This window comes from Tupaia chinensis, unplaced genomic scaffold (genome assembly GCF_000334495.1).
Source record: "Tupaia chinensis unplaced genomic scaffold, TupChi_1.0 Scaffold144318_1, whole genome shotgun sequence".
NCBI classification, from domain to species: domain Eukaryota; kingdom Metazoa; phylum Chordata; class Mammalia; order Scandentia; family Tupaiidae; genus Tupaia; species Tupaia belangeri.
The window spans coordinates 314,352-336,815 of record NW_006204176.1 but is presented as its reverse complement, the minus strand read 5'-3'; the positions used below and the strand labels follow the sequence as shown (position 1 = coordinate 336,815).

At 35.9% G+C, this 22,464-nt stretch overlaps 1 protein-coding gene across 1 annotated transcript in view; it reads right to left on the bottom strand.

Annotated features, from left to right (window-relative positions):
- The window catches only part of HMCN1 (hemicentin 1), a 402,083-nt gene that overhangs the window by 204,916 nt on the left and 174,703 nt on the right, over positions 1–22,464 (bottom strand). Inside the window, 4 exon segments of the mRNA XM_027767566.1 lie at positions 15,039–15,162; positions 18,731–18,885; positions 20,535–20,704; positions 22,083–22,191. Coding sequence (XP_027623367.1) covers positions 15,039–15,162; positions 18,731–18,885; positions 20,535–20,704; positions 22,083–22,191 — 558 coding nt within the window.

Genomic DNA, 22,464 nt, shown 5'->3' with positions numbered 1-22,464 from the left:
AATCCCACTTCTGGGTATCTACCCAAAGGACAGGAGAATGCTCAGTCGGAAGAGTGCTTGCACATCAATGTTTATTGCAGCATTATTCACGATTGTCAAGACATGGAACCAACCTAAATGTCCACAAACTGATAAATGGATTGAAAAAGTGTGGTATATATACTCTATGGAATACTACTCAGCCATAAAAAATAACAAGACCCTGGCATTTGATAGAAAGTGGTCAGATATGGAGGATTATTGCTGAGTGAAGTAAGCCAGGCTCTGAAAGAAAGATATTGTATGTATCCACTCAATATATACTGCACTCTATGGTAGAGAGTGAAATATTGGAGGACATAAAAGCAGTGAAAGTACTTAACGAGAATAAGACAGTGTGGAATTGGGAAGTGAAGAGAAGAGGATAGAGAAAGATAGTAAGAGAACAAATAGAGAGGCAGGACGTCAGTGGGACACAGATATGGCTTATTACTTGTTGATGAAAACATGTATAGTATTCTCAACTGGATTGGTCTGAGAAGTATTTCATGATGGGTAAGGTCTTTTTACAAGCAAAATGAGAAATAGTGATTGACTGTTCTAAAAAAATAATTGGAATAATAATAATAATGATTGGGAAAAACAATGAAAAGATATTGAATGTTGAAGTGGGGAGATTAATGTCTCTGTATTGACTGACATGCATGGCATTCCCTTTTGAAAAAGCAATGTAATACACTGTAATGTTATATGCAATCCCATGTAATATAAACAAGATTATGATGATAAAAAAATCATATAGTGTCTGATTTGCTAGTCATTGTATTTTGACATGATTTTAATGTATAGCTTCAAAGTGTTGGGGAGAAAAGCCAATTGCTTTCTCTATTTTAAAATTTATTTTGAAATTTTCATTTAATCACTGAATCTTTACAGTGTACAACATGATTTTCCCAGCATAAATACACTGCATATTAGTCAAGTCAAAGACATTATATACACATCGTCATCAACAGATAACTTCTCATTTTTATGTCTATTAAATGCTGTGTTTTCTTCCCTGAGCTCCTATCTCCCATCCCCTCCCTCACTGTCTCCAGTATCTACAGTTGCCCTCCCTGCTATTATACCTTCCAATATTTCTCATATAGAGTGCAGAAAGACATTATATTAAGCCGGGACACACAATGCTAACTATGAAAGCCAATTGCTTCTTCTACTCTAAACAGAGTTAAAAACTTAATGCTTAAAGTTTTCTTTCCTTCTTTTTTTTTTTCAAGAGGTTTACATGATATCATCTCAGCCAGACTTGGCAAACATAAGGATGTTACCTTAGTGGACTGTTTCAAGAGTCCTCCAGGTAGCCACCATAGAAAACAAATGCATTGGAAATGTCAAAACAGAACCTAGTAACTAAAAGAGGAAGACTGAAGACTAAAAGCCTCTGTATGAGAAACGCTTTGGGTATAGTTATTGACAAATGGGACTGACAAAAAAACAGGCAGAACGCACTAAATTCTTGGCACTGTTTTGTCAAAAAATGACAATCCTGCCTATAAGTACCTGTAATGGTTTATTGCCTCTTGCACAGACAGAAAGAGAGTTCTAATGGAATATTCTACAGTAAACTAAGAAAAACCTCATTTTTTAAGTAAATACTAAATGCAAAAAAAATTCCATTATTCCCTTCTAGCTTGTGAGAGGATAGTGCAGAATTTAGGAGAACATGGTTCTAGACAGAGCATCAGTAAGGTAACAGTATCTTCTGTTACCAATAAGATGTCTGCATTCTCCAAGCATGAGATTGAACTGCATTCAACTTACTGGAGCTTTTGTTCCTTTTTCCAAAAGCTGCACATGCACATTCCACCCAAACCACAATACCTTCTTCTTGATATGCCATGAATAAGACTCTGCTATGATTTTAATCACTGGATATATGACTTGGCTCTTTCCAAGCCTGGTTAAGTTTGACTTAGTGCATAGCTGATATTAAAGCTATTTTGAGGGACCAGTAGATGGTGTAATGGTTATGTTGCTGGACTTCCACATAGTTGACAATAGTTCAAGTCCTGGACTAGGTGGTTTAAAAATCATGCTGGGAACATGTACGTGTGTGCCCAAAATCCTGAGAGAAGAACGAAGGAGAAGGGACTATGGTGTGGCCGTCCCCCCTGGGGGATGACTTCTCATTTTCTGTCTCTCTGTCTCTGTGGTGTGTGCACACACCCTATAGCCAAAAAAAGAAAAAGAAAAAGAAAACAAAACAAAACAAGAAACCTCTCTTTAAAAAAAGCTATTTTGGTGAGTTCATCCTCCCTATCTACCAAAATTATGAAAGAATGAGGAGTAAATTCATCTACACCAAGAAAATAGTGTAGTAGAGTCCTGAACTGTAATTAGCCATTAAGAAGGAAAAGAAAGGTCTCTACAACATTCCCAAGTCTCTTTGAGGCCACAAAGAGACAAAACACAGAAATGATACAGAAACTTTTGTTTTTGGGTGGGTGTCAGTACACATTAGCCAAGCAAATACTTTTTAAAAATAAAGTAAAAATAAGGAGTGTTCTATGAATGCTTTTACCAGACAAGTAATACAGACCCAACTGAGTTTTTGGCCAAGAGTTAAGGCAGCCGGACTTTAGATGTATTTGTCAAAATAGGAGGGCCTAAAGCCAGTAAGTGTTTTGCCAAAACAGTCTTTAGGCTACCATTTGCAGAGACTGAACAAAAGCCAAGGACCAGGCTAAAATTTTCATGTGTCGTCTTTCATTTAATCTTCACATGACTCCCATGACTATGATGCACTGTCACTACCCTTCCCATGTTACAGATGAAGAAGCTAAGCTTTCAGAATGTTGACATCTGAGCCCAACATCCTGTGGATAATAACTGGCATTGTTGGGACCTAAATTTGAAGCCCATGCTTTTAATCACATTCTACATCTTCTGGATTCTTCACCTTGGTTTATTATTTCTTTCCTAAAAAATAATTATGTGCAGATGAAATGAATTCTTGAGCTATTATACCCCAAATAATCGTTTGTGGAAACATCTGTCTCGCTTGGCAAATATTTGAGGTTTAGATAAAACTTTGCAGTTTGGTCTAGAGAATACAAACGTCCAAATTACGAAACTTTGATGATCAAAAAAGACCACCTACTAAGGGTTTCTGCCTTTTATAATAGACAGAAATCCCCCTGGAAAGCTCCATGTGACTGTCTCTCTTCTCATGATCATAACTTGTTCTACTAGTCCAGTAGATTATGCACCCTTATTACATTTCAGCTTTTGGAAACACTTTTTGCTATGATTAAGAAGAACAGCAATGTCTAAGGTCTTTCTGTAAAAAAGAAATTCTTAAACAATCAGAATGCTGAGTATCTTAGGATTTAATATTTCTGGATAGCAATCATAGTAAATGCAGATTTGCTAAATGTGTTACCATCAAAAAAGATTAAGGCTAAAACAAATCCTAATAAAAAAAAGTAGCTACAGGGTTGGATAAATAAATAATAACTAAACTAAATTAAATTACAATTGCTTCCCTTAGATTTGTGAATGCCCTCCTTAATGGATAGTATTAGAACTGAATAAAGTACTTGGGAAGTTTTCAGAGAGCAAGAGTGTAACAGAGCTAGTTCCTTTCTTATTCCATATACTATAAATTTCTATTACCAACTTATATATTGATTAGCTTTTTAAAATATAACTGAATTATCATATCAGTAGTAGAAATCCAAATCTGAATTCAAATAATAATCAGTTATTTCTGTGTGTGGTATCTTCATGCTTCTCTTTTCATACTCTGATTTTATATAGTTTTTCATATCATATTAGCTTGCTTTTAACTTCAGGATTTTTCAGTCTATCATTAATAAATCTTTTATAAATCCCTATACTTATAATTTTTTAAATTATTTTTATTTATTTTATACATTCAATCATTGTACATCACCACAATTTGTAAAACTAATTACCCAACATGAATATACTTCACACCAGTTCAGTTGATATCATACATGTTATCATTAAGAGATAATTCTCCATTTCTGTGTCCCTTAAATGTCTTGCCTCTCTATTTTTAACTTGATTCCTGTCCTCTCATTCTCTCTTCTTTCACCCTCTTTCCACTGCCTCCAGTATCTGTAATCATTTTCCATGCTTCTATATTCTCTTATTTTTCAGTTTCTGCCATACAATGTGGACAATGGTATATATTAAGTGGAGACATACAATGTTCCTCTTTCATAGCCTGTCTTGCTTCACTCAGTAGTAAATCTTCATATTCATCCACTTTCTATCAAATGCCAGGATCTTGTTGTTTTCTATGGCTTAGAAGTATTTCATAGAGTATATGTGCCACACTTTTTCAATACATTCATCTGTTCACAGACATTTGGGTTGGTTCTGTCTTAGCAATTGTGAATAATGCCATAATAAACATAGATGTACAAGTACTTTTCCAACTAAGTGTTCTCCTATCCTGTGGGTAGATACCTAGGAGTGGAATTGGTGGACCATATGATAGTTCTATTTGTAGATATTTAAAGAACCTCCATATAGTTCTCCATAGTGGTTGGACTAATTTACATTTCTACTAGTAGTGTAGAAGAGCTCCCTTTTCACCAAAACCTCACCAGCACTTATCATTTTTTTTAAAATCTTAGTCATTCTGACTGGGGTTAAGTCGTATCTCAATGTAGTTGTGATTTGCATCTCCTTTACTATGAGGGATGTTGGGATGTTGGGCATTTTTTCATGTTTTTTGGCTGTTCGTATGTCTTCCTTAGAATTGTTTGCTTAGCTCATTTTTCCATCTTACAACAATTGGGTTGGTCATTTTTTTTTCTGAAGTGATTAATACAACTATTAAAGAGGAGAGAGATAATTTGGAAACCCATGTGTCCAATGTGAACTTGCTATTATGAATGCTGAGATGATATGTCAGCTTTTTGTCCACATTCCAGTCACAAGCACTTGGCCTACCACCTCCTCCAGGATCATCATTTTTGGGTCATCGGAAAACCCATGTCATATTTTTGTATGGAAAAGTATACCATGACTTCCAATAACCCAATATAACTAGGTTAGAAGCTCATTTTGTCATTTATTCAACCTGCACGGAGATGAAATGTTACAGAAACAAGACAAGATAACGTTAGAAGAGATGTTTTAAGCTACTACTATACCCTACTTCTATTCTGTGATTTTATTAAGATTGTTTTATATCTTCCATCTGCTTTGGCATTTTTAATAAACCCTTACAATGACCAACTTTCTGTTTCTCTTTCTTTGCACATTAACCCAGATGTTTTCCAGTTTGCTCCCCATTTCTTTGATGATTTTCCATGTATGAGTGTACCCTAATGACATCACCTGCCAACTGACATTTTGCTACATACTCCAACTCCAACTGTAGGTTTACAAACTTGTAGTTCCTTAGGGATCAATTATTTTTCTTTTCTGTTGTTGGTTTTCGGTAATTTTGGACGACATTGGCATGTCTCTAGGTCAGTCTTCAGTGTTTGGGCCAATGCTCCTGCAAATACTGCAGCACAGACCACCTACATCAGAGATGTTGTTTTAGGCGATCTGGGCCTGGGCCCAGAGAGCTGTGTCTTTTATATATAATAGTCACAGTTTTTATGAAGGCTGAATTTGAGAGTCCTTGTTTAGACAAGCTCTTCCTCGCTGTGGAAACACACTCAGCTCTTCATTATAGTGTGTCATTTAAGTATTTTAAGTCAGACTAAAGCATAATTTTATTTACTTATTTATTTTTTACTGAGAGAAAGCATGGCTAGACAGAGAAGGAGACAGACATTTTTGACAGAATCTCACCACATCACAATCCTTCCTGAGCTAGCCTCCAAGTTATTAAGACCACAGGTATGCACCAATGCATCTGACCTTTTTAATTTGGGCCAGCAAAGAAATCCAGTGCACTGTTGGTTGCATCACCATGGCTGATCCAGAAACATTTTTCTTTTTGATAATTCCACTGAGAGTAGAAGTTAGTGAAGTTACTGCTACCATTTATTAAGTGTCTATGAAGCTGAGAGATATTTTATACCTATCATCTCTAAACCTCAAAACCACCATGCAAGACAGATACTTGGAGAAATTAGGTGGTTTTCTCAAAGTAACACACATCATAATTAGCACAGAATTTAAATTAAAAATGGTCTGACTTGAGTGTCTGAGATGATTGAACCAAACCATGATATCCTACTTAACTGTATCTTCTTGGCCAACAACTGAGGACAGAGAAGGACTGCAACTCTTAGAAGAGGGAAGAAAAAATGTTGAACGTGGAAAACAGAGCATTGAGATAGAAAAACAATAAAGAAGAGAGAAATCCCACCCTCGGCACTCTTCAGTGGAAGTAGAAGTCTCAGTAGCTGCTGAAGACAGTTGCCAGAGACCATTAGGAAGAGAAAGATGACCTTCTGAGAGCAGAAAAAGAATTCAAGGCAACTCGGGAAAGAGCAAGGCCAGTCTGTCCATCAAAACCTGAGCATGGTAAGCCAACTCTAAAATGGTTTCATTCAGATATTGGTCTTTGAATTGATTACTCAATGAAAGAATAAAGGCCCTCTTAAGAGACATGACTTATGTGTATAAAACTCCATAAGTTAGGTATTCATATTATAAGAATGGGGAAAGAATAAATTGATTCATTGGAAACATTTTGGAAACTGATGATTTTAATCCTTTAACTCATCAATTAAAATAAAAGAATAATTTTAATAATTCAATATCCAATTAAAATTTGTTCATTAAGCACCAGCCCCAGAACACAGTGGTTAAGCAACATACAGAGGAAATCTGAACCCACATGGCCAACCAGGAGTCAGGTCCTAGCCCCAGAAACTTGGAAAAAGTGCCGGCCAGATACATGCATGCATGCACAAAATCCTCATAGGATGGCAAATTGGAAGAAAAAGACTATGGCATCACTAAATTTACTGGGGATTTCTCTCTCTCTCTCTCTCTCTCTCTCTCTCTCTCTCACAGACACACACACACACATACACATCTCTGTCTCTCTTTTCTCTCTTCTTTCTCACATACACTGAAAATGTTTTCATTCACTTCTTAGTTACTCTTTCATTGGTTAAAAATGTATTACTGACTTACAGACCTGAAATTAAGCTAGGTGCTGTGGCATTATTCTAGGTTCAATTTCTCAGTAAATGTGAAGTAAATATATGAATGAATGAATGCATGGATGAATGAACAACTGAACAAGCAATCAAATGAATTACAGAAAAAGAGAATAAGCATATGAGAGCTTGAATAGCTTCCTGAAAATACTCTAGCTGAGTTAGAGATGCTCATGTCTTCAATTTATGGCCTTTCCTGATGAGTCTCTAGAGATCTTAAGTTTTATATTCAAGGTCATATAATTGTTCAAGTTTACAGTGCCATTTTACTATTATTGAGGTACTCTACATGCACCCAGAATCCTTATTAAAGAGCACAGGAGAAGACCCTGAACCAAGGATAGCCTCTACTTACAAAATCCTCTTCCAGGCAGACAAGAAAATCATAGACAAGACAAGAAAATCAGACAAGAAAATCACAGACAAGACAAGAAACAAACCTGCATCTTCTGTTTTTTTCAACAAAGGTTATCTGTAGAAAGTTATCTGTAGAGAGTGGCTTCCAAACATCTGCTTGAGTCTAGATGAGTCAGACTGCAGAGTGAGTGGCAGGGAGGACAGAGCTGCAGAGACAGTGTGGCTTATCTTCATCTGCACGCTTCTGAACTCTCAGGTGTTAACTTGGATCTGGAGAGCCCCACCCCTTCCTGCTCCCAGTGCCTTTTAAACATCTGCTCCAGCCAGAAAAGGCCAGAGACCACCATAGTTCCTCCACTATTTCCTGACCATTTCAGACTTCATAGTTTCCTGAAGCACACAGCACACACTATGCATTGCATGACCCCTTCTGACTTCCTCAGTTGAAACCTCACAACTCAGACCGAGATGCACCAGTTCTCTAAAAACAGGGAGGTCTTCGGAATATCCAGTTCCAACAATAAAAGTGAAGGTTGCTGGGTGAGCGTCAGGTAGACAGAACTGCAGAGAAATTGCAGATCACCTCCTCCCACATGCCTCTGAACACCTAGAATTAACTCCAAAACTTAGGAAGAAATGTATAATCCATCAGATGACCAGAAACCACAGCAGAGGCACAAGAAATATAAGAAACCAAGAAAATAACTATCCCCCAAGGGGAAAGAATAACTCCTCATCATCCACACACAGTACAATGAAACACGTAGAAATGTCACATAAAGAATTCAACATATTCATAGTAACAAAACTAAATGAGATTCAAGAGAAAAAAGACAATGAACTCCAGAAGATGCAAGAGAAAAAAATAAGGCACTCCAGGAGATGAGGAAGTCTTTCCACAATTTGAAAGAAAAAAATAGAAACCATAAAAAGGAATCAAATGAAACTGTTAGAGATGAAGGTTATAATCAAGGAAATCAAAACCTCCGTTGAAAGTATTAAAAGCAGATTAGATCACCAGATGATCAAATCTTGGATGTAGAAGACAAAGAAAAAAATCACCATGAAGACTGAAAAAGTAACCCCCCGAATCAGAATAATATATGAGAAAAACTAGATACCATTAAAAGCCCAAATATCCGGATAATCAGTATCCCAGAAGTTGAAGAAACTAATAAGGGCATTGATAATCTATTTCATAAAATCTTGCAAGAAATCTTTCTAAACATAGAAAAGAATTCAAACAACCAGACCCAAGAAATACGAAGGATACCAAATAGAATCAACCCAAGATCTTTTCAGTGGCAGATCATAGCCAGATTGATCAAAATCACAGATAATGACAAGATACTAAAGTTGCTGAGAGAAACTTAAAGTTACGTAAGAGCTAACCCATCAGCTTACTTTGGACCTCTCACCAGAAACAATGAAAGCAAGGAAAGAATGGAAAAATATATTCAAGGTCTTAAAGAAAAACAATTTCAACCAAGATACGTGGCAAGATTATCCTTCAAATGGGAAATAAAGATAAAAACATTCTCAGATAAACGAAACCTGGAAGAATTCACCAGCACCAGACCAGTTCAACAAGAACTTCTAAAGGGAGTGCTATACCATGAAAATTAAAGACAGGCAGACAGAATTAAGAGGGGGAAAAATTTCAAGAAAACGGCCAACTTAATGGTAAGAACAAGTCCAGAAATATCAATAATAATGTTAAATGTTAATGGATTAAATTCTCTAACCAAGAGACACAGACTGTTTGACTATATTAAACAAACAAACAAACAAACAAAAAACGGAAACCCTCTATCTGCTGCCTACAAGAAACACACCTCATGGGTAAAGACATACATAGACTAAAAGTGAAGGGCTGTAAAAACATATTCCATGCAAGTGGAAATTTAAAAAGGTCTGGATAGACTTTAAAACAAAAACTGTAAGAAAACCCAAAGATGAGCAATACATAGTAGTTAAAGGGCTAATTCATCAAGAAGATATAAAGCTTATAAATATCTATGCACCCAACTCAGGAGCACCAAAATACTTAAAAAAAAAAAAAGACTTCTATATCTAAAAGGAGAAATGGACTAAAATACACTAAATGGTTGGGATCTCAACACCCCATAATCTCCTTTAGACAGACCATCTAGACAAAAAGTAAGCAAAGAGTTACAGGATCTAAATGATACCATAAATAAAATGGACTTAGTGGACATCTATAGAACCTTCCACCCCAAAACCACAAAATATACATTTTTCTCACCCACACATGAAACATTTTGAAGAACGATCACATGATAGGGCACAAAACAAACCTTTATACATTTATAGGTATCTTCTCTGACCATGATGGAATTAAAATTGATATTAATTTCAGGAAAAACTCTTAAAAATACACAAACACATAGAAACTAAACAACCTACTCTTGAATGATTTCATAACTACTGAAGAAATAAAGACTAAAATCCATAGATTCAAGGAAACCAACAATAATGAATATAAAAGTCTCCATAATCTGTAGGACACAACAAAAATATTCATAAGAAGAAAGTTCATAGTAGTTAGTGTACATAAGAAAAAGATGCAGAGGTGGCAAATATGCAACCTAACATCATGCTTCAGGGAATTGGAAAAAAAATCCAAAGGATACCAGGAAAAAAAATTATTGCCAAAGCAATTCTGCACAAGAAGAGTGGAGTGGGTGGCATCTCACTCCCTGACCCAAAAATATACTACAAAGCTGTGGTAATCAAAACAACATGGTAGTGGCATAGAAACAGACATGTGGATCAATGAAACACAATAGAGTCCCCAGTAATAAATTCCCAAACATACAGTCAATTGATTTTTGACAAGAGGTACCAGTCAATCCAGTGGGAAAAGGAAAACCTCTTCAGCAAATGGTACTGGAAAAACTGGATTTCCACCTGCAGAAAGATTAATCTGAACCCCTACCTTTCACCTCTGACAAAAATCAAGTCAAGGTGGATCAAAGATCTAAATCTAAGACCTCAAACTATAAAACTGCTCCTAGAAAACACTGGGGAAACCCTGGGAGACATTGGAGTAAGGAAAGACTTCTTAAATAAGACCCCCAAACACAGTTGATAATCCCCCAAACAGACAAGTGGGATTACATCAGACTAGGAAGTTTCTGCATGGCAAAAGACACAGTGATTAGTGTGAATCCACAGTCCTCAGAATGGGAAAATATTTTTGTAAACTATGTGTCAGATAAGGGACTGATAACCAGAATTCACAACGACCTCAAGTATCTGTTCTGAAAAAAAAAAACGGCTATCAATCCTTTTTTTTTAAAAGATGGGAGAATGAGTTGAAAAAAACACTCTCTAAAGATGACATAGGAATAGCTAAAAGGCATATGAAAAATTGCTCAACATCCCTCATTGTATGGGAAATGCAGATCAAAACAACAATGAGATACCACCTAACCCCAGTTAGAATGACTAAGATTAAAAAAACAAAACAAACAAACAAACAAAAAAACGGTAAGTGCTGGTGGGGGTGTGGTGAAAGGGGAACTCTCTTACACTGTTGGTGGGAATGCAAATTGGTCCAGCCACTGTGGAGAATAATTTGGAGATTCCTTAAAAATCTACGAATAGAACTACCATATGATCCAGCAATCCCACTCCTTGGTATCTATCCAAAGGACTGAAGAATACCTAATCGGAAAAGTGCTTGCACATAGATGTTTATTGTGGCACTATTCACAATTGCTAAGTCATAAAAACAACCCAAATGCCCATGAACAGATGAATGGATAGAAAAACTGTGGCATATATAATCTATGGAATACTATTCAGCCATTAATAAAAAAACCAACAACAATAAAACCCTGGCCTTTAACAGGAAGCGAATGAATATGGAATACTGCTGAGTGAAGCAAGCCAGGCTATGAAGGAAAGGCATTGTATGTCCCCACTTAATATATACCGAGTGTCTACACTCTATGACTGAAACTGATTGACTAAAGGATATAGAAACACGGTATATAGATGTAAATACCAGATATAGTATGTGTGAAAGAGGAGGGTCTGAGGAAAAACATTTAGAAGGAAAATAGGGAGGCAAAGTATTAATGGGACAAAGAAATGTGGTATTATCTATTGAAGATATTTTATAATTTTATCAACTGTACTAGGGAGAAATGTTCACCTCTTGAAATATTCATTTTGTAAGCTAAATAATGTGATTGAATGAAAAAGAGAAAATGGAATAAAAAATGAAAAAAGAAAAAAAGATTTGGGCAGAAATAAATGAAATAGACAATAAACAAACTATATAGAAAATGAATGAAAGCAAAAGCTGGTTCTTTAAAAAGATAAAAAAGACAGACACACCATTAACTAGACTAATTAAGAAGAAGAGAGAAAGGAACCAGGTAAATTAAATTTTACCTGGTTTTTACAACATTACAACAGACACAATAGAAATACAAATTATCATTAGAGGATACTATGAGTGTCTACACCAACAAACAAGAAAACCTGGAAGAGATGGACAAATTTCTGAATACATATAATCTACCAAGATTGACTCAGGAGGACACAGAAAGCTAGAATAGACTCATAACAAGTCATGAGAGTAAATTAGTAATAAACAATCTCCCAACAAAAAAACAAGCCCAGGTCCTGATGGGTCCACTTTTGAACTCTACAAAACTTTTGAAGAGTTAACCTTCATTCTAATCAAATTATTTCTAAAGATCCAAAAGGAAGGAAACCTCCCAAATTCATTTTATGAAGCCACCATAACCTTAATCCCCAAAACAGATAAGGACATGACAAGAAAGAAAAACTACAGACCAATATCTCTGATAAATGTACATGCAAAAATTCTCAACAAAACACTAACAAATTGTATCCAACAACATATAAAAAAGATTATTCATCATAACCAGGTATAGTTTATTCCAGGGATGAAAGGGTGGTTCAACATATGCAAGACCATAAATGAAATATGCCATATTAACAGAAAGAAAGATAAAAACCAATAATCATTTCAATCAACACAGAAAATACATTTAATAAAATACAACATCCCTTCATTGTTAAGCAATTTGACAAAATTAAGCATAGAAGGATCATTTCTCAAAACAATAAAGACTATCTATCAAAAACTTAGCTAACTGAATGAGGAAAATCTCAAAGCTTATCCACTAAATACTGGTACAAGACAAGGCTGCCCACTTTCTCCTTTTCAAAACAGTGCTGGAAGTCCTAGTCAATGCAATCAGAAGAGACTAAGATAAAGGACATTCAAATAAGGAAAGAAGAAGTGAAATTATCTCTATTTGTAGATGACATGAATGTATACATGAGACCCAAAGGTATTCATAAAAAACTTCTGGAAGTAATAAATGAATACTGTAAAGTGGCAGGATACAAAATCAACATACAAAAATTTGTAACATTTTTATATACGAAGAGCAAGCAGACTGAGGTAAAACTGAAGAAAGTAATCCCATTTACCATAGCCACAAAAAATATTAAGATACCTAGGAATAAATCTAATCAAAGAAATCGAAGGCCTCTACAAGGAAAACGATGAAAACTTTAAAAAAAGAAATAAAAAATGACACAAAAAAGTGGACCCATGATCCTGGATTAATATAATAAAAATGGCAATTCCACCCAAATTAATCTACATATTTAAAATAATCCCAATCAAAATACCAGAGACATTCTTCACAGATTTATAAAACACAATCATAGAACTTGTCTGGGTCTAAGACCCCCTATTGCCAAAGCAACCCTGCTCAAGAAAAGTGGAGTAGGACGCATCTCACTCTCTCATCCAAAAATGTAGTATAAAGCAGGGAAAATCAAGACAGCATGGTATTGGCACAAAAATAGACATCTGGACCAATGGAATAGAGACCCCAGAAATGAATCTCAAAACATACAGCCAACTAATTTTGACAAAGGGTACCAATTATTCCAGTGAGGAAAAGAAAATCCTTCTAGCAAATGGTGCTCGAAAAACAGGGGTATCCACCAGTAGAAAGATTAACCTGGCTGCCTATCTCCTACCATTAAAAAAATCAAATCAAAGTGGACCAAAGATCTAAACCTAAGACCTCACACTATAAACTACTGGTGAAAAACACTGCGGAAACTCTGAGAGACATTAAGGTAGGCAAAGACTTTTTATATAAGACTCCCAAAGCACAGACAATAATCCCCAAAATAGACAAGTAGGATTACAACAGATTAAGAAGTTTCTGCACAGCAAAAGACATACTAATTAGTGTGAATCAACAATCATCAGAATAGGAGAATATTTTTGTAAACTGTGTTTCAGATAAAGGATTAATAACCAGAATACAAAGGGAGCTCAAGAGGCTTACACCCCCCCACAAAAAAAGATCAACCCAACTAAAGGATAGAAAAAGGAGCTGAATGAATAACTCTCTAAGGAAGACATATAAACAGCCAAAAAACATATGAAAAAAACACCCCTCATAATAAGGGAGATGCAGACCAAAATCATAATGAGATACCACCTAACCCCAGTCAGAAGGGTGAAAATTAAAATAAATAAATAAATAAATAAATAAATAACTGACTGACTGACTGCTGATAAGGCTGTGGTGAAAGGGGAACTCTCCTACACTGTTGGTGGGAATGTAAATTCATGCAGCCAATGTGGAGAACAATATGGAGGTTTCTCAAGATCACAAATAGAACTACCATATGATCCAGTAATTCCACTCCTGGGTATCTCCCCAAAGGATAGGAGAATGCTCAGTTGGAAAGGTGTATCTATGTTTATTGTAGCAATAGTCACAAATGCTAAAACATAGAACCTTCCCATATGTCCATGAACAGATGAATGTATTGAAAAAGTGTGGCACATATACTCTATGGAATACTATTCAGCCATAAAAAGCAAGATCCTAGCATTTGACAGAAAATGGACGAATATGGAAGATTTACTGCTGAGTGAAGCAAAACGGCTGTGAAAGAGAGACGTTGTATGTCTCCACTTTAACATGTACCAATTGGTCTCACTCTATGGTGGAAACTGAAAGACTATAGAGGATATAAAAGCATAGAAAATGGTTAGGCATACTGAAAAGTGTGGGTAAAGGAAGGGAGAAGTGGGAGAGTATGAAGAGGGAAATTAAGGAGAGAAATGGAGAGGTGGAACATTTATGGGACTCAGAGATAGATTATTGTCTGTTGATGGTAATGTGTATGTATGCTGGACTGGACTGGTTTGAAGTGTGTTCGAGTTGGGTAAGTTTCACTTTACAAGCTAAGTGATGTATACTGATTGAATGGATAAAATAAATTAAAATAAAAAGAAAGTTATCAGTAAACAGAATACTGATAACTTAAAACACAGAGTAGTATAATTACAATAACATTAAAAAATTAGATTATTTTATACAGACTAAAATACACACTTGTTTCTTTCATAATGTAATTCAATGAAAATGATACCACTATGTTAACAAAGTGCAGAAATATTGTTTTGTTAAGATGTGGAAATTACAGTACCATGCACATGCAGTTGAATGTGCTGTTGTGCTTCTCCAGCCGCATTGGTAGCCACACACGTGTATCTGCCAGCATCTTCCAACAGGGCTTTGGCAATTTGTAGAACTCGACCAGAAGACTGTATCTAATTCAGAGCAGAAAGCATGGCAGCATTTTGTACTTTACTCTTGGACTTAAAAACATTCACTGAGATTTAAAAGTTTTTATTTAAATTTATAATACTTCTCACTGTATTTTAATGCCAATATTTTAATTATGCCTTGATAAATTAGAGCCAGATCACCTCATCACACACAGGAAAATAAGATAATTTGATAGAAAAACTTTTCTTATTCATTGGGAAAAATAAAATAAAATAACTAGGGCCAGCCTGCTGGTATTGTCATAAAACTCTACTGAATAAAAGACTTTAGCACTGAACTATGAAATATGGAATGATAATTTAAGCTATTTGAAAAAGCATGGCCCCATTTATATAACACTTCATAAATAGTTTCAAAACAATCATTTTTTTTATTAAATGGTTACAGGGGCCAAAAAACAATAAAAAATATAAAGTATGAACAACGGGAATGCAGAGAAATTTCTTTCTGACTGCTTTCTTTCTTTTCCTCTGAAATCCATTGCAACTAGCTTCCACCATTTTGAAAATGGTGATTCAGACATTATCTTTGAACTGATTGTTCAGAGTTGACCAGTAACTTCCAACCACAATATGTAGCAGCCTAAGTCTTGGGTTATCAGGAAAGTCCTGACACATTTTTGCATAGAAAAAATACGTCATGACTTTTCTGACCACCAAATAATAAGTTCATACTCTCTCTCACAATTTATAGCATTTGACATAGTTAACTACCTACTTCTTGAATCTCTCTACTCTATAGGTATCAAAGACAAGCCTCACCTCTTCGATATTTTAGTTTTCTTTTCTTTTCTGAAAAGAGACACATGCACCTTTAACAGGTATCTTTCCATGATCCCCTCCTCCACTAGCCTTTTTCAGCCAGTCATGATCATGGATCTACATGTCCGGCATATACCACCTGGGAACTGAACTCTGATTTTCCATATGGCTTCCAGCATTGCAGAATTTTGTGTTGGTGCTACACCACTATGTTTCTTATTCTTTAAGAGATTATAAAATCTACTTCCTCTTCCTGTTTTACAACCAGAAAACTTAGCTCTGATCATTTTTATCCAAACTCATGGCATCAGTGACAAACCCCTGTGCAGACTCCTAAGTGTACAGCTTTAGCCTCAACTTATCTCCTGAGTTCTACATTGGTATTTACAGCTACCTGCTGGAACAGTTGGGGCATGAACTTGAACATTTCCAAATCTAAGATCATAAATTCTTTCCTTGTATTTCTAAAACCTACTTCTAATTGCATGTTCCCAATCTTGTTTAATGGCACCACTATTTTTCCAGTCATCAGTGTTTTGGAGCACGCTTGACTATTAATTATACCATGGTATGCTTCTCAGATCCCCTGTTTTCCATTTCCACAGTCACTGTGGGATTATAATAGCTTTTTAACTCATGTTCCATCCAGTGTCTCAAGCTTCTCCAACTGTTAATCTTGCATGCTATTGCCAGAATATTTTGTTTAAAATGCAGATTTGATCCTTTTACCAGTCCCCCTTCAAAGTTCATTCATGGCTCCCCACTTTGTCCAGAATGAAATCTGAACTCAGTATAGCCCTCCAGACTCACCACATTCTGACCCAAAATGATCTCTCCAAACTCGCTTCATAAACCACTTAACCTATTCTCCAGTCATATAGTACTAAACATGTTATACAACACATCCGTACATTTATGTTTGTATCTAGACTCTTGCACAGGGCCTTTAAATGACATAATTTCTTAGGACTCTGAACTAGGTTGGTCCTCTCTTCTTTTTCTTCTTATTCTTTATTCTCCCCTTAGATTAACTCATCTATGCCCATGTTTTCAAGTATCACCAATGTGCCAATATTTCTAGCCAGAATCCTCCATTAAGCTCCAGGATTTATTGACATCTCTTCAAGTTTATCTCAAAGTAATCCCAAATCCCAAAAATCTAAGTTTCCCTCTCAAACTTGTCTTCTTCCAGAGTCTTCTGTCTCACTAGATGGCAACATTACCCATGCAGTTAAGGAGGTTAAGTTCCTAGGAGTCTTCCTTGACATGTCCCTTCCTTGACGTGTCCCTCTTCCTCACCTTTCATAAAATATCTTTCATCAGTCTTCAATGACTTAAATAATAAATAATTCTCAAATCTGTCCAAGTATTCTCATCTCCATGGCCAGCATGTGAACTGAAATTTCTACTCTCTCTCACAGACAAATACACCTCTGCTCTTGGTTCATCACTTTATTCTTCAGAAAGAATCTGGGTAACTCCTTAAATAACAAACTTGGTCATATCATTCATCTCTTAAAATTCTTCACTTTACTGAAAGTCATTTGGCATGCTCCTCTCATCCAAAATACTCCATTCAGTTCTCATTCATTAATTTGCCCCCTTAACTTTTACATCTTCAGAACTCTGTTCAAAGGCTTCCTCCATAAATTTTCCTCATGGTCACAGTCTTTCCTCACTACATATCTTTACACCTCCCTGTATTCTCTCTTAAAATCACTCATTACATCTGGCAATTCTACTTTTGTGTCACATGTTTCTGTCTCCCAGGTAGTGTTTACCTACACTATCTTTGAAGGCTATATATTGAATTTGTCATTAGCACAAAGGTTGGGGATTACTTCCATTGTATTCAGAATAAGAATAATAAATGTATAGGTATTTATCACATCCTCTGTGAAAAGAACTCAAAGCATTAGTCATTATTAAAAACTTACTGCAAGTCAAATTCAAGTCAACAATTAATTCTAATTTATAAAGGCATCACTTAAGATTATCCAAGTTGAAATAAATAAATCTATCTACCTATCCAATTTGACAAAGATGTACCAAGATGGAGTTATACACTAGGGACTATACTCAATAAGGATAGAAAAGTGAACTTATTCAGAGGCCAATTGAATCTCTGTCCTCTTGATGCTTATAAAATAAGTTTTTAAAATGTTTTTTTGATTAGCCAGTATTCTAGTAGTTAAGATGGCTGGATTCCAGATGGCCATCCTAGATCTGGTAGTTTGAGAAACATGTATGTATGTCCAAACTCCAGAAAGGTAAGAGAATTAGAGAAGGGACTGTGGCATGACCATGACCCATGGGGAATGTTTTCTTTCTTTTTCTTTTTTTTTTTCTCTTTCTCTTGCAAGTGCATATAACCTCTGCCAAATTAAAAAAAAAAATTTAAATGTTTTTCAAGGTTTATTTCACTTAGGCTTATATGGAAATGCTGTAATCTTAGTCTATGGTGAATATATTGGGCATATATTGGGTTATTATTGATGAACATTACTTATCCATGAGACATTAATTTTTCAATATCTAAAACAGTCATAAATCAAAATAATTAAAATACCAATCACTATGTTAAAATCAATATTAGTCTTTAATTTATTCTTCAAATCAAAATATTAAGTAAATTCTAAACGATTCTAAAAAAAACACATACTGTTCTAATACATTTTCTTAAAAATATGTTTGATAGGAAAATCTATAATTATGAAAGAATATTGTGATAGCTTCAGGAAGATTGATGTAGCTTTCTCAATTTGGGCTCAGTAATACTTATACTTACTTTGAGGTTTCCTTGGGCAGTGTTCACAGGTTGGTCATCTTTTAACCATGTAATGGATGGATTTGGAATGCCATTGGCTATACACTGCAAGGTAATAGGCTTGTACTTCACCACAGCTCTCTCAGAAAGGCCTGAGGATTTGATTGTGGGAGGAACTGAATGAAGAAAGGAGACGGAAAGGAAGGAGAGAAGGAGGGAGATAAACACCATAGTCAGTAGGATCAAGTACTTAAAAATATACAGGCAAGAACCCGAAAATTTAAATTTAGAAAAGAGCAAATCTCTATTTTTGACAAACAATGAAATAACTCCATTTTGTATATTTAATTTGTAATTTTTTTAAAAAAAAATTGAATCATTATTACTACTATTTAAAAAAATTTTCTATGGGGCAGGTTTACTTGAGAGAGTGAGAAAGAGGATGAGAACTGCCACATGGGAGTCCAATGTCCCAGCCAACATGCCACCTGTTGGCACCTTAATTTATAATTTTTAGCAATTTTAGGGATTACTCATTTCTTAACTATGAATCTTTAATTCTCCAAAGAGAAGGTGATATTTTTATGGTTACTTTAATCTGCACATGTATGTTTGGCTTGTACCTTTTGGAGTATTTTCCCAATGTATCATGACCTCTCTTTCTCAAGACCCACTTCATTAAATCAAGGTGGGTTTCCAGTCCTATTTCATGCATGGGTCTGCCCCTAGCAGGGCTGACTGAACCTAGGATAGGAACTCAAGATAAACTGGGTCTGCCAAACTTCCTCCCTCAGGAATTGGAATCAAGATCAAGAAACAGGTTTCACGATATTCTGCCATGGGACATGAGAATGAAAAACAAGAAAACAACTGTCTACAGAGACAAGGAGAGAATGAAGCTGACACCAAGAGACCACTCTTGTTGGGATAGTGGTGCAGCCATAAAACATGACACTCTGTGAGGCAGACCCACAAGGAAAGGTTATTGGTTCTCGTAGCTCTCCTTGGCCACACCAGACACATGTGTGCCCAAAATCAGGAAGTGGCTGAAGCTGGGGATGGATGTGGCATCAGAAAGACCTCTTCAGGAGTGCTGTATCTTGGTCTTTCTTTTTCTCTCCTTCTCTCTCTCTTACTCATAAAAAAAGGACATAATCTTAAAAAAAAAAAAAAAAAAGTAGACACTTATTCTGTGGCTTCCCAGTGGATCTCCACTTTCTGTTCCAGTCCTTCCCTTCTGGGTTCTACAGCAAGTGAGAGACACATAATACCTTGGCAGAGAGCTGCTTCTGTCCATTAGACTAAGTTCCAACACTAATATGCCAGCTCTGCAAATGCATTCATGTGCCCTGGAGCTTGCAATTACACTGTCAATCTCCACTTCTGGAGACTACGGCATGCACAGTCTCTCCTGATTTGGCTAAACCCTTAGGTGCTGACACAGCTCCTGGGAAGTGGCTGCCTGCCTCTTCCATCTTATTTGGTTTCACTCCTCGGATCATGGCAGTCCCTGTAGAATACACTTCCTAGCATTTAAAGTCTAACTTTATTCCCATGTTACCTCTCGACTGAGTCTCTGTGCCCATAAAAAGAATTAAAATCCACCATCATTTAACTCAGATTCACATCCTTCATACTACTCTTCCTAGTCAAGATTTACTCAGATGATTGAGCTATAATCTAAATTATTGCGGTTCTGCATAGAAAAATTAATGGGTTTTGCATAGAAAAAAATACATCATGACTTTTCCAACAACCCAATAGAAAATCTGAAAATGCTCAAATTCATTAAAATGTAATGCCCCTGCCCATGTCTTCAGCATACCATGGACAGTCACTTCAAATTCCTTCTTGTCGTCACCAGCAGTGTTTGTTGCCACGCACCGATAAAGGCCTGTGTCTGACACTTGAGCCTGAGCAATAACCAGTTTGCGCCCATTTAGCAAAATCTTAAATCCATCCTTTTCATCAATCAGCTGGCCATCCTTCATCCACCTATAGAGAAGGGTGAGGAGAAGTAGAATTATGTATTATAGTAAGTACTATCCCAGGAGATACGCATATGCACACATTTATTCTCCATTTTACATATGCCTAACTTCCTAATTATTTGTTTGTTTACTTATTTGGAGAGATTTTTGCCATAGGGTGTGTGTACTCACTAAAGAGACAGAGAAAGACAGAGAGGCAGAAAGTGAGAAATCACCCCCTCAGGGGATGGCCACACTGCAATCCCTTCTTCTCCATTCTTCTTCTGGGATCATGGACATGCACACACACACACACCCAACATATGTTTAACACCACCAGGCCCAAGACTTGAACCACAGTCAACCATGTGGGAGTCCAGCAATGCAACCACTATGCCATCTGCTGGCCCCTCCTAATTGTTTAATCCGTAAAATAAATTGTAAATAGAGAACAGAAGAAAAAAAGAAACCCTGCCTTAAACAGAGATTGGCATTTTGCTCAAACTCAATAACTGCTGAGTTCTTCATTCTTCTACTAATTTTATGCTGTAAAAAAAAAGGCAAAACTCCCTAAATATTACCTATTTTAACACTTCAATAACAATAACCTGCAAAGTGCACACAATTTTAAAACATCTGTAAATAAAATCTTGAAATCACATATTTTTGCATTTCTTATGAGTTATCACCTTTCATTTGAATTTTTAAAGACTATTTATTCCTTTTGAAAGAGGGACAGAAGGAGAGTCAGAGGGGGGTATGCCCAACAGGACTGTCATGCTACAGTACACCCCTAGCCTCAGTTAGCTAGAATCATGGTCATGCCTTATGTGTACAGAGAGAGCTGAGGATATGAACACAGGGCCCTTCCATGTGGCCTCAGTAGCACAGAACATTGAATATTGCTGCAGTGCCATGGCTGGCCATCCATTTAGTTTTATAATCATGTGTGAACATTTCTTATCCCTTCAGTTGACTGTTCCTTTTTGTATCCCACAGCATCTTGGCAATGAAAGATAACTATTCAAAAAAAATGTGAATGAAGGAATGAGAAAAACACACATACATGCTAACTTCTTCTGCTTCTCTAATATGTCTCAAAGTACACCTCTTTTTATTTAGTAGTTTGTTAACCACTTCAGTGCCTCAAGATGTTCTGACACTAATGCTGCTTAATGTCTCTACACACTGAAAGTATAACTTCTAAGATCATACAGTGGACTTCCTTTAATGGAGCAAATTTAGAAACCCTGTAAGTATCAAGTAAAAGTTGCCTGGTACAAGCCTGTCTTTTAAAAGATAAATATAAAGAATATATCTTTATATAACCACTCTTTAATGACACAGAACAGCTTTCAAGGCAGCTCTAACACAGTCCTTCGAAGACATACCAAAACCCTTACATGATAGTGGGTGTGGGGGACCCTGTCACTTGACAATCCAGCTCCAGTAAGTTATTGACCATCACAATGAAGTAAGATGTTTCGTCTCCTCCTTCTACAGCTGGTGGCACTAGGAGACAAGAAGAGTGTATTATGAAGAAAAAAAAAACCATATATATATATGAGAAAAAACATCAAGTAATAGTAAGTACCAGTTGAGAAAGTTGATTAAATATCATAATAATTTAGTATATGAAAGGCATTTTAAATGTACTATACATATACTTGATAATAAAATTTTTATGATAAAATAAAAATGTTCATAAGTTTATTTTTGACATAGTGTGAATTTTTCTCTATCTAGCACTGATGTCATGTGAGTAGAAGTCAATTCTTATGTTAC